Source organism: Gallus gallus, chromosome 15 (assembly GCF_016699485.2).
Source record: "Gallus gallus isolate bGalGal1 chromosome 15, bGalGal1.mat.broiler.GRCg7b, whole genome shotgun sequence".
NCBI classification, from domain to species: Eukaryota; Metazoa; Chordata; class Aves; order Galliformes; family Phasianidae; genus Gallus; species Gallus gallus.
This window is the reverse complement of record NC_052546.1, coordinates 6,354,400-6,366,960: the sequence shown is the minus strand read 5'-3', so window position 1 is coordinate 6,366,960 and position 12,561 is coordinate 6,354,400. Positions and strand designations below refer to the sequence as shown.

The following is a 12,561-nucleotide window of genomic DNA, read 5'->3' as shown; positions in this document are numbered from 1 at the left end:
TCCTGTGAAAGTTGAATGTTACAAATTTTGAAGTAATTTTGCTTTTTTGAGGTAGTTTGCAAAATTTTGGGGTATTCTCTTATGGATCTGCTGAAACTACCAAGTTAGAGAACCTTAGGATTTTATCCAATTTGCCCATTGCTTCTCTTCTTTCATGTATACATCTGAAACTAAATGAGCTTGCTTTCTAAAATGTTAAACAACTAGAGGTATTTTCATAAAAACAAATTATACAGGACATAAATATTCTTACAGGGAAATTGGCAAAGATTTAGCTTCAAGAGCTATTTTAAATGCTGTATTTTGCCAGTTTACAAGGAGAGTGCTAAAGAAGGATAAGCAGTTATTCTTGTCCAGTTCTTTAGTCGGTGCTCAGGAAAGTGTTGATCAGCTCTGGCAGGAGTTCGATCGTTATGACTGTATACATTTCATGTGGAGCAGGAGGACTTAAAATAGTAAATGCCTAGTGAGTCTTAAATGGTCTTTTTATGTTTTCTTAAAGTCTCTAAAACCGCCTTCAATATGCGTAGTACCATATGATTCTTATAACAGTTCTATTTGTACTTGTATTTTAGCCTCATAATTTTCCAGGTTTGGAACCAGAAATTGCTACCTTTATTAATTTTTAAGTCATTCTCTTTAGTTAAATAACCTGTGAAATTGCTTATATCGTTCTGGGAATTAACGCTGAATGTGTGGGATTATGAAGCTGCCCCTACACACGACTTCTAAATGCTGCCAAGTATAGTTTACATCAATTTCTGTATCAATTTGTTTAAAGTCCCAAATAGCATTCTTTCTTGTTTGCTGCTGTTATTAAGGTTTTAATGTTATGAAGACATACAATGCTGATTTGATTCCTGTTGAATATTTCAGCTGCTAACACAAGCTGCGGGCTGCCACTGAAAATGTTAAGGAAGACTCCGATATACACATGTGGAACATACCTGGTGATGTTGGTCCCACCCCCAGGAGGGTCAGGCAGTTCTGCAACACGCTCACTCTTTGGAGGAACAAGTGCTTTGTCATCTTTAAAAAGTAAGTCAGGTGCATTTCTGGCAGGTTAAGTCCTTCATGATAAGCAATCAACTTGTCAGAAATTAATGGGAGACTTTGTTCTGTGCAGTTCTTGCTTCAAGCTTGGTGTTCAATATTTCGGATGGGCAGTTCACAAGCCGAGCAGATCTCATTGATGCTGCAGGAAGTTCACTTGGACGTGGTGCTCTGGTACCAGGACTTGGTAGGTAGATCTGTTTTCAAGAACTACACATATCCCATCCTTAAACTAGTCGGATTTATAAATTCACAGTGATGGATTCTGCAGACAGTGAGGTTTTGTGTCTGTAGTGAAATCTTGTAAACTTTGTTTTTGAAAGCTCATAATTTCCTGAGGAAATGTCATGTTAGCTACTGCTACTGGAGACCTCGTTATTTGAAACAGCTGCACAGATATGTTATTTTTAACAGCTTTTAGAATATGCTGTCATCGAGCCATTCATGTCTATAGCCCACTTATCCCTTTACATTTACTGTTACAGACCTGCTTGTGTTTGGAAACCCTACACACTTTAAGGAGATGAGTCTCTGTAGGTTTACCACTTTCAACAACTTGCATCACGCAAACCATCAGTTTTGGTTAAAACTATTACCAGTTAACCACAGGGCACTATTATTAAATTGCAGTGTCACATGACAGAATTTTTAAAGCAAATACATTAGATTTCTATTTGCTATAGAAGTATTTTAGTCTGGTTTTTGGTGTGCGTGTGTTTTTTTTTTTTAATTCTAAAATTTGGTGTGGAAAATGTGTTCCTCAGGTGCCTGTTATGATACTATGAATAACATGATATGGACGTGCTCTAATGATTACATCGATCAGTGGTGTAATCCTGGGAACCAGGCATTCCACTGTGTCTGCCAGAGGCTGGGAGTGAGCCATGTCATTACAGAGCCCAAAGGTGAGCTAAACCTGCAGATGGGCATTTTATACCAAGTGAGAGTGAAACATACAAACATCATAGAATAAATGCACAGAAACTACCTTCTGAAGCTTTCTATTAAAACATGAGTTAAGCCTTGGGAAAAAGTTCCTTGTTTGAGTTGCCTGCTCTTTGGTTTAAGAAAGTAAAAACCAAATAGAGACAAACTCGAAAGTTTCCAGATTATTGCTACCCTTATCACATTAGTGCAGATAACTCTTTTGTTTATAATGTGGGTGGGAGCCCTGATGTTAGAGATAATGATGATAATAGAATGCATTTTAGAAGAAAATTCTAACCCTGTAATCTCTTTTAGACAGTGTTTAAACTGATTTTCTTCTCCTAGGGGATGCAACAACCACAAATGAGGTTATTAACCAGTTACTGCACCATGTTGGTGCCATGTGTATCCACCAACTCAATCTGCTTGCAGCCAGCAATAATCTTCCCATAACAAACTTCTTGGGGAAGCAGCATCCAATCGAAGCACATCATCTCAGCAGTATCTGTGACATTATGGAGAAAGCTATGGTGAACGGAGATACTTGTATAATACGCTGCATCCTTGTTGTCTTCCAGGTACAACGACATCTTTCCTTCCTGTAGTTTGAGTGTCCTAATTGAAATGTAACTGCCACCTTTACAGATTAATGTGAAATACTGAGAAGTTTCTCATTTACTTGATTTTTTTTTTTTCTTCTGCCAGGGGATAGAAATAGAAAAAAGCCCTGTTGGGCTGCCAGAGTGCTAAAGTTTGGAAATTCAAATTCCATTTTTGGCTGATGCTTTTTTTTAGTGACCTAGACAAATATTTTGTGAAGCTGTCTACAAAAAATGAGGTGACTTGGACGTAGTTTACATTGTTTTTATTGTTGTTGTTGTTTAATTTTTTTTTTCTTAGGTGGTTTTTAAATTTTTCTTCAGCCCACAAACTGAAAGAAACAGAGACATTGTGAGGAGGTCGGGCCTATTGCTTTGGCAGTTGTTGATGGCACCAAGGGACCAGATTTGTGCGGAGATTCAGAAGGAGGTTTGCCTGGCTATAAGGTAAACATCTGCCTCATCAAGTGCATCTTAGATGCTTTTATAATGGTACAGTAGCCAAATGTTCAAGATGTATTTGGCAACTATATTTTAATATAAGAATATTGAGAACAACTTAATATGATGATAATTAATCTATATCAGTGGAGAAAAGCAAATTGTGTTTGTTGTCATGATGGTGTAATGACTTTTGGAGTTATTTCTTTAGTGCTTATTATAATATAGCTGCTTAATTCCAGCGAGGTTTTTTCCATTTCAGTGGTGAGTGAAACATCTTCAATGTTTAGTTTATATAGTTCGTTGGTGCTCTGGAGAGGGTAATGCCAATGTTGTTAGCTTTAGATCAGTATTTCAAATGACAGCACTGGAATTCTCCCACACAGAGGGAATGCCAAGGGAAGCAGAGTGAGTAATACCTGAGGAATGCTGTAAGATTGAAGGTCCAGGTTGAAACACGGGTGGAGTAGTAAGACTGTCCAAAGAGACAGATTTATGCTGAGAAAATGGGAATCTGTTTTGGAAGAAGTATGGCATTATGTATTGGGGTGGTACACCAGCACTTCTTCAAACACTTCAGCAGGATGGCTGCTTTAGTTCCACATCATGTTAGCTGCTGCATCTCTTGAGCCTCATGCTGTGTAATTTCCTTTCTGTGACTTGTTAAAAATAGCAGAATGACTAAGTGCAGGAAAGGTAGTGAGAAGTGTGATTGTATATTATGAAAACGAGAGTATTCCTTGTCCTTGAGATTTGTGTTCTGTCTCAAATATCTCAAGCACAAATGTAATCTGCTTTCAAGTGGGAAGTGCTCCAAAGGTTGAGCGGAACAATATCTTCTGATGATCAATCTGTGTTTTTTCTTTCTCTTGGTGTGTGTGTGTGCTATCCTTCAATGACTTGTATAAAATCAGAGATGGGGGAGTAGGTAATATCTTTCTTTTTTTCCTCCTGTTTTTTGACTGGGATTCAGATATCAATAGAACCCTCAAACCTAGTTTGCAATGTATGATAACTTTTCCTGGTCTTTGAATCACGTCATCAACATGAGCCAGAGGTAGGAAGGCCACAACAGTCTTTTCTCTCAGTATACAAAAACATAGCAGTTTAATGACATACCAGATGTAGTGGAAATGCTAAGTCACAGCCTGAAGCGATGATTGAGTACCTGGTGGGAAGGCAGGGCCAAGGCAGGGGAGCTCAGGTGCATGCAATGTACCTTAGTGACCAGAAGGGTTGGAGCCAGGATCCACCTGTTCCCAGCCCTCATTTAAGGGTTGGCAGTGGGGGTGGGGGTATCTCTTGTTGAGATCCCTACACACCTGAAGCCCTCCAAAGGTAAGCAGCTTTTTTTTTTTTTTTTTTCCCTTTTCATTTCTCCATCTCTGGCTGCTGCATTCGGGCTCATTTTCATTTGCTGTAGCCAAAGGCTTTGCTGCCGTGCTATTATCAAACCATTATAGCATTACACCAGAGAAATAATTAGAAAGGGGAGTGGAGGTGGGGGATGGTCTGGAAGGAAAGAAGTCTGTAATATTTTCAACATTTCAGAGAGTCTCAAAATACTGCAGTTACTGTAATCTTCATTTCTTTCTACATTGGAAGAAGCTATTGCCTGGTAATTGTAAATGGTATATCAGGAACTAAGCCAGAAATCTGTTCTGCTTTTTCACAAGTCCATTAAGATTTTGTTCATTCTTACATATGTTAAGTAATTTTTTTTTTTTCTTCAGCTCTGGTTTAAATATCCTGTATCCTGGAGAAGCAGAAATCAATAATTTATTGAAATTGGTCTTAACTGAAGGTGAGAATTTCTTATTAGCATGTGAGAGTTTGTATTTCTAATTGAAAATAAAATACAAAAACAATTATCCTTTTGAGGAAGACCAGTTCAGAATATGGAGTATTGGTGTGTTTTGAACCCAGGCTGGGCTAGGAAGTTACAGAATGCTTCAGGTTCTGAAGCTCCCTTCTGAATGGCTGTGTGTGTTTGGGGCACAAAAGAAAATTAGTCTCACTCAAGCAGCTGCTTTAAGTTTGAAAGGTTTCAATCTGTTGTCTGTCAGTGTTAATGACCTTTTCTGGTCTAGCTGATAGTTTAGAACCATTTAGAAGTTTATGTTACCTGGCAGTTACACAATGACCAGAAGTAATTTTAGTCCTCATTAGAAAGAATATTAATCTTTCTACCTTGAGCACGAAATGGAAGCCTGTACCAGAAGCAGCTGATGCATGGTAATTTATTACTTCATAGCAGTGTGTTCAGGTGTTACAGTCATTGGAATTTAAAACAGTGCTGTGTGCAAAGTGAGTTTTAGGTCTATAATACCAACAGCCAATTGGGTTGTGGTGTAAATGTAACTGTTTCTGAGAAGCAAGATACCTGAGGAAATAAACCAACATTTTATGGAGCTTATCTTTGCAAAATATTTTTGCGTTCATTTTAGGAGAGAGAAATAGTGGTCTTTCTCAACTTCGGGACGTCATCCTAACAAATCTAGCAGAACAGCTTCAGAACAACAGATTTGGGAGTGAAGATGATGATCATTATAGGTAAAATAAAACAGTGTGCTTCCATTTCCTCCGGTTTATCATGTTGTATGTTTCTGTTATTTGCTCTAGGTAAGCTTGGATAATGTTCTGCTAGTTACTTGTTACCTCTAGTAGCAGTGGGACTTTTGAAATACTATCTTTGTGGTGTTAGTGGTTAGGATTTCATTAGAACCAAAGAGATGGGGTGATTTGGGGTTTTAAGGGAAACTTTTGAGAATTCCATGCATGAACTTAAGTTTGGATTCCTTGATGTATACCATGCATATGGTAACTGTAGGTGATAGTTCTGTATTACAATACTGTGGCATTGTTCTCTGTATCACTGTTAGGTTACTTTTTAGCAGTAAAACTACCTGTTCAAAGTTGGGAGAAATCCGTTGCTGTTTGTTGTTAAATGTTCTGGCCTTGGTTTGCTTTGCCTCTGAATCTCAAATTGAACAGATTCTTGTTTTGGCTTCATGTGATTTGTGAGAGAGCTTTGAGAGACACTTGATATGGGCTGTACAAAATATACACTAATTAGATAAACATTTTTTGCATCTTTCCTGCATTTCAAAGACTAAATGATGAGCTGTTGCACTACATTCTCAAGATTGTTGTCCGAGAATCTTGTGTCTTAATCACCAAGTGCCAAACTGTATCTAAAGATGATTTTCAAAGGCTTCTTTCAACTGTGCCTGTAAGTAAAATGTATTTTGATAAAATTGCCCTTGGCTTCTTTTCCTTCTTAAATCCATCTTCTTTACTGAGTATATAGAAGCGTGACTTCCGTGGTTGTATATCTTAACAAATACAGGAAAAGAAAGTCTTTTGTTTATGCATTAACAGTTTCTTATGACAAAGTAAATCGTACAGTGTATGCTAAAAGCTAAAATAGATTTATAAATGGATTTATTTTCCCACTGCTTTGATAGCTGTCTCATTTTAAAGGAAGTTTGTCTATCATTAGAACTTCTTGACAACATGAAAATGAACTCCTTTTTGCTTGTCCTTCTCCCATACTTTTTTCTTTTCTGCTTGTAAGTAAAAGGATTGCCTGAATCAAGTTTGATTTAAGTGTTTAGATAATGTGAAGTGTACTTATTTGTGTTAAAGGCTGCATCTTCATGCTTGCGATATCTGATGGCCGTACAGAACCACCTCCTCAGTAACACTATTTTGATTAAACCTGATGAAAATGATGACAGTGACAGCTCCTTACAGGGAGAGACATTGAAGGTACAGGTAAACACCAAGTTTTATTCCAGCATGGCTCTTTACAGTCAGTGTTCCTCTGACTCCTCTTGTTTCTACAATGCATTCCTTTCTAAGCTGTTTTGACAGTTCTTTTCCTCTCAGTATAGTTATATTACTATGGATTTTTCTTTTTCCTGTTCTTCAGCTGAAGTATCTCAACTTCAGTCCTATAATGTTAGTGAGAGCAAATACTTCCTTCCTTAAGTATGTGTCATGAAGATAAAAATGTATTTTAGTAGACATATGCTTGTCAGATAACTTACAGGCTGGGAATCGTTTCTGAACGTATTACCCACCACCTTCTTTTCTCCTTATCATCTAGATGGTACAAAAAAAAGTACTTTTCAGATTTACATAGAAAGGGACTTTCTCATTTACCTTACCAAGCTTCTAGATTTGTGCAGTTTTAACTATAAAGCCATCTTTGTCTCCATGTAAACCATCATCCATCACATGAAACTGCATGAATAGCATTAGAACAAGGTTTGAGAGCTCTTGTCTTGTTGATAGGTTTATTAAAATGTTGTGTCATGTTACTTGCTGGAATAGCCTTGAATGAACTCACAGCTGCTGTGTTTGTCCTAGTGTGCAGGCTGTCTTATTATAGTTTTTATAAGAGCAATATTTCCTCTGTAGTAGCATTGAGTTCTGAGTTTCTGATACTGCTTGTTAAGCTGGCTTTGTCTGCTCCTCTTTGAGACTTCGTGTGCTTGTAATCCACAGCAGTTGAAAGTTATTTGTTCAGGCTCATTGAGTAAATGCTAAATACTGTGGTACTTCTCTTGTCTCGCTATTCACCCATGTTTTCATTGTTCATTGTTTCTCTCTCTGCAGTGATCCTCATACCTGCTAGGACATTCTGTCACCAGTGCTGTACCTTGGCTGGCTAACAGCTCTCTCCTGTGCTGGACTTGGGGATTCCTTTCCTCTAGAAACTGGATGTGCATCCTGTAATATGCACCTAGTTTCTCCCAGCACTTTGGGGCTTAGCATTAATCAAATTTAAGTCTTGGATGAATCTACTGCTGCAGGCCTGCCAGGTCACATTATCATTGTTTTAATTTGGAAATCCATCGTTTTGTTCAGCTGTTGCTTTTTTCTGTTCTCTAAGAATTTAAGCATCTTAACTCTTTTTGTTCCCAGGAGCTGAAGACCAGCGTTTTGTCTCTTGCTACACAAATTCTGACAGGATGTGATGAAGTCTTAGAAATGCTGCAGCAAGTCACTACAGCACTAATAAACAGTGATATTGCTGACAGAGAACAAAGGTAAGGCAAGGGAATGTGAAAACAGTAAATTGTTGCTTCCTGCAGCTTATTGTGCAAGCACAATTAGCACTACTTACTCTGTATGCTGTAACTTCAAATTTGAGCTTTGAATGTGTAGGAACTGTATGTTAATACAGCATTTGCTTAGCACTTAGTGTTTAAAGAATTTAGAATCGGGCTCCCTGTGACAGAGCCACTAGCATTAATAATCAACATAATAATAGAAACTATTCAAAGTGATCAGTTTTCAGTCAATGACAGTGGTATTTATGAGCAGGGTGACAGAAAAGAAAGTAATTTCTCAGCTGACAATATCCTCATAAGCTGTGTTAGAAATGTGGTATACATACTGAACAAACATATTTGTGTTGATGGGGACTTTCATCTCATCCAAATAGAAGCTTATCGTTTTCTGAGTAATTATTAAACTCTTGATTAACTGTCTTCTGCTTTGTTGTTTAATAGTTGGCATCAAAATTGGGATGCTAACACTTTGGAGAAACTATGTCTTCAATGTTCTAATAGAGTTTGGTTTTTTAAATACTGTGTAAATGTTTTCTGCATTTTCAATCACCTGCTGTCTGTTACAAAGTTAACCAGATTACTAGGAATAGTAGTGACTCTCTATGTTGTAAAGTAGTTGTTACTGTGTAACCTTGATTATTTCAGATTAAAAGGCCTGGAACAAATTACGAAAGCTACTATGCTTGGTCATCTGCTTCCTGTCCTTCTGACATCCCTGATGCATCCAAATTTGCAAACTCTAACCATGGCTGATGCCTTGATGCCTCAGCTGGTGCAGCTGGTTCTCTATACAAGTCAGGTATGGCCTTTGTGTCAGCAGTTGTCTACATGGTACAAAAGGTGTTGCGTGTGTGCATGTTGTAAGACACTGTGGATTTTTGTCAACTTTCTGCAGTAAGTGATGCACAGATTACAGTTGAAAAACTGCTCTGCAATTCCAAAAGCAGATGTACCAAGTAATCATTAATTGCCATTAAGAATATACAATATAATTCTTAATAAGCTTCGGTAAACAAGATCTTAGTGATTGGGTATTTGCATGTTTCTAACACTGTATATTTTGTCCTGCAGACTGCACTGCTGCTTAAAACTCAGTCTCCGGTTTTCTCAGAACTGAACAGTTCTCCTGGTGGTGTGTCGGAACACAAAGGGAAATTGTTACATGATGAGAGGTGATTTCACATTTGAGTCTTTTTCATGGGATAACCCATATGTTTGAACATATAGCACAAACCCATGTGTTGAGTTTTAGGACTGATTTCTCTCTGTTATTTCAGAATGCTGGAGGAGAAGGAAGAGCCAGGTTTTCTTACAGGCTTGAAGATCCCTGCTCCTTGGGCTGCTGGGAAGACTGTAGAAACTGTTCATCCTGTCAGGGATAACTATAAATTTAAGGAAACTGTACACATACCAGGAGCCCGCTGTTTGTATCTTAGATTTGACAACAGATGTTCTTCACAATATGATTACGATAAGGTAAGCCCATGCCAACTCAGAAATTCTTTTTGTGTGTATTTCTGTCAGCAGCACTTCTTTTTCATCTTTTCTGCCCCTTGCCTTTCTGGGTACCTTACTGCCAGTGGTCAGGATAGTGAAGGAGGTTTTTATTGACAGAACAGTAATGTACACTGTAATGTCACAGTCTGCTTGCTTCTATGTTCTAAAGTACAGAGATGCTGAGGGGTTATTTCTTATATTGCACAAATGTGAACAACTTTTCAAAGGAGTTACTGAGTTTCATCTTAGTGCAGAGAGGACTAGATTTAACCAAATGTTATATAATGTAAAAACATTAACGTGAAGAGGTACTGAGATGGAACATAAATGATTCCTATTTGATTGCTATTATTCTTGTAGAAACAAACCAAAAAAGTATGTGCTTGATTCCTCTGGTATTGGTTCAGAACACAGTAACCAATGGTTGTCGATGAGTAGTGAAGATTTTCTTTTAAGACTTAGACTCTATTTATGACAAATATTCACCACAGATGTCAGAAATAGTAGTAATTAGATACTTACTTGCTCCAGAGGTACAGCCTTTTTTCCCTTTCATAAATTCATACCAACTCTTCCAGGTTTTTTAATTGCATTTCATGATGGCTCAGTTTCTCAGTGTGCTGCCGCCTTCTTGTTGTTGTTCAGTTTTCCTTATTAAAATTAAACTAGGTGTCTACTTTGTAGATCAGTACAGGTTACTTAAACTGGGCAGAACTGGAATAGTTTCTTTTTTTGGTGATAAATGGCTTGTTTCTATGAAATGTGTCTTCAATTTCAAGAAAGGAATTGATACCACTGTTCATTTTTTTTCTTTAAGTAATCAGAGAGATACTTGTGCAGCTTTCTTAATTGTTGCCACATATTCCTCAATATTGCAGATCAATATCCTGCAATACTGACACTCATCGCTGTCACTCATGACTGGTTAAGTTCCTCCAGAAAACTTCGGGCCTCATCATGTTTCCAGTGAAGTGGCTGATGAAATACCAACTTCAGTGGGAACAGGATCAGTCCCTTTGTTTTTAGAGAGGCAGTATATTCTAGTTGGCTCAGCACGAGGACTGGAAGTTAGGATTTCTCCTGGTTGTTCTGCTGACTTGCAGTGTGACCTTGGGGACAAGTCACTGAAATTCCTCTCTGCCTCAGTTTCCCCATCTGTAAAATGGGGATAATAATACTTGCCAACTCCCCTCACAAGGCTGTTGTGAGGATTTGTTAATGTAGATAAAGCGCTTTGAAAATATGAAGCGCGGTGTAAGTGCTAAGTATTATTATTATTATTAGATTTTCTTGTTTTTCTCTTACAGTCTAACAGTGTATTTTATGTTTTGAAGTTGGTGATCTATGCTGGTCCTAACACAAACAGTAGGAAGGTTGCTGAGTATGGAGGCAATACACTGGGATATGGCAGCCGTAGTGTCTTAGGAACTGGTTGGCCGAAAGACTTAGTAAAGGTACAGTATTACAATCCCACAATATTCCGCATAGAAAAATCCTCTTTGGATATCATGTCTAGTCTGTTTTAACCCTTATAGAAATGAAGTCCAAGCTTTTGAGTGTAATGATTTTCCATGATCAGAGCTCTTCTTAAGTGGGCTGCTATTTCCAAGGACTTATCTGTAAACTTGTCCATCTGTTGCGTGATGTTTCCCTTTGAGCTTATCTGTCTTACTTACTGCATCTTACTGGAATTCATTAGAGGTGTCTTCCAGTCCTGCAACCTCTGATGACGTTGCTGTTCTCCTAAGTATGTCTTTGTAGGATGAATTCTGGTCCAGTCTGAGGCAGTGCATGTTTTCTTAGGATTTATGGGGATGATTGCTATTTTTTCAGTTTTTGCTCTTTAGGTTTGTGGGTCACCTTTAACAAGTAGCAAATGTAGCAGCTTTCCAACCATTTGTGTTGGGTTTTAAAATTACATCAGATACTTTTTGCAGTAAAAGTAAGATTAAAAAAATGCCTCACGCTCGTCAAAACTTCAGTATTTCAGGAGTTTTGTAATACATTCCCTCATACTGTATGCCATGCGTTGGTTCTTTTCTCACACATTTGTGCTCCTACATTGTCCCGTGAGCATATAGACATAACGAAAGAGGATTGCCAAAAGAAGAACAAGAAGTAATGATCTGGAAGGCAATCTCAGACAATTGTTCATAATAGTGGGATTTTGGTGAATTTTCAGACCTTGATTCTTCATGAGATTCTTTTAGCAAAATCTTCTACTCATGTCCTGACGTTCTCCTCCTTGAAGAGCTTTGGCTGTCTTCCCACCTTGCATGATTTTTGCAGACAAACGAAGAAAGCATTTTGATGAAAAATGAGGCTGCATAACGTGAACTGACCTAATAAATTCTTCTTGTGATTCTCCAACAACTTTCCTTTGTTGCTTTACTATGCTTAGCCAGCAGCAAAATTAAAATCAAATTGTCCACTAAAAGATGCTCTGACAGAAAGGAAATATATGTGTATGTATTTAAATAAAAGAAATACTTAAATAATGGTCATTAAAAACATTAATCCATAAAATAAGCCACTTTTAATGAAAAGCCTGTTTGTTTGCCTCAATTCTTACTTAAATCTCTTGTTTGTGTTTGTTCTTTTTTTTTCCTTCCTCCTTCCCTTCAAAATTTTAAGGTGGAAGGAGATACAGTCACCTTCTCCTTTGAAATGAGGAGTGGTCGTGAGCACAACACTCCAGACAAAGCCATGTGGGGCTTTGCTTGCACTGTTCGAGCACAGGTACTCAAACATGACAGGTTCAGCTTAAATGTATCTTCTGTTATGTACTTCAGATCAAATAGAAACGTACTTAGACACTGAGGTTAAATTTTAAAATTTAGAACAGTAATGGCTTATTTTGGATGTACGTTTAAGTGTATAGGATCTAAGTTTTAGCCTCCTTAACTAGAGGTGCCCTCTGGCATGGTATGGTAGCATGTTTAATGTCCTATGAAGACAGTTAT

At 37.7% G+C, this 12,561-nt stretch overlaps 1 protein-coding gene across 1 annotated transcript in view; it reads left to right on the top strand.

The window, feature by feature from the left end:
* The window catches only part of HECTD4 (HECT domain containing E3 ubiquitin protein ligase 4), a 66,830-nt gene that overhangs the window by 19,199 nt on the left and 35,070 nt on the right, over positions 1-12,561 (top strand). Inside the window, 15 exon segments of the mRNA XM_040648434.2 lie at positions 877-1,038; positions 1,127-1,240; positions 1,818-1,958; positions 2,326-2,558; positions 2,881-3,026; positions 4,754-4,824; positions 5,468-5,573; positions 6,132-6,252; positions 6,669-6,797; positions 7,953-8,077; positions 8,747-8,900; positions 9,173-9,273; positions 9,379-9,577; positions 10,933-11,052; positions 12,233-12,337. Of these exon segments, the coding sequence (XP_040504368.1) occupies positions 877-1,038; positions 1,127-1,240; positions 1,818-1,958; positions 2,326-2,558; positions 2,881-3,026; positions 4,754-4,824; positions 5,468-5,573; positions 6,132-6,252; positions 6,669-6,797; positions 7,953-8,077; positions 8,747-8,900; positions 9,173-9,273; positions 9,379-9,577; positions 10,933-11,052; positions 12,233-12,337 (2,027 nt within the window).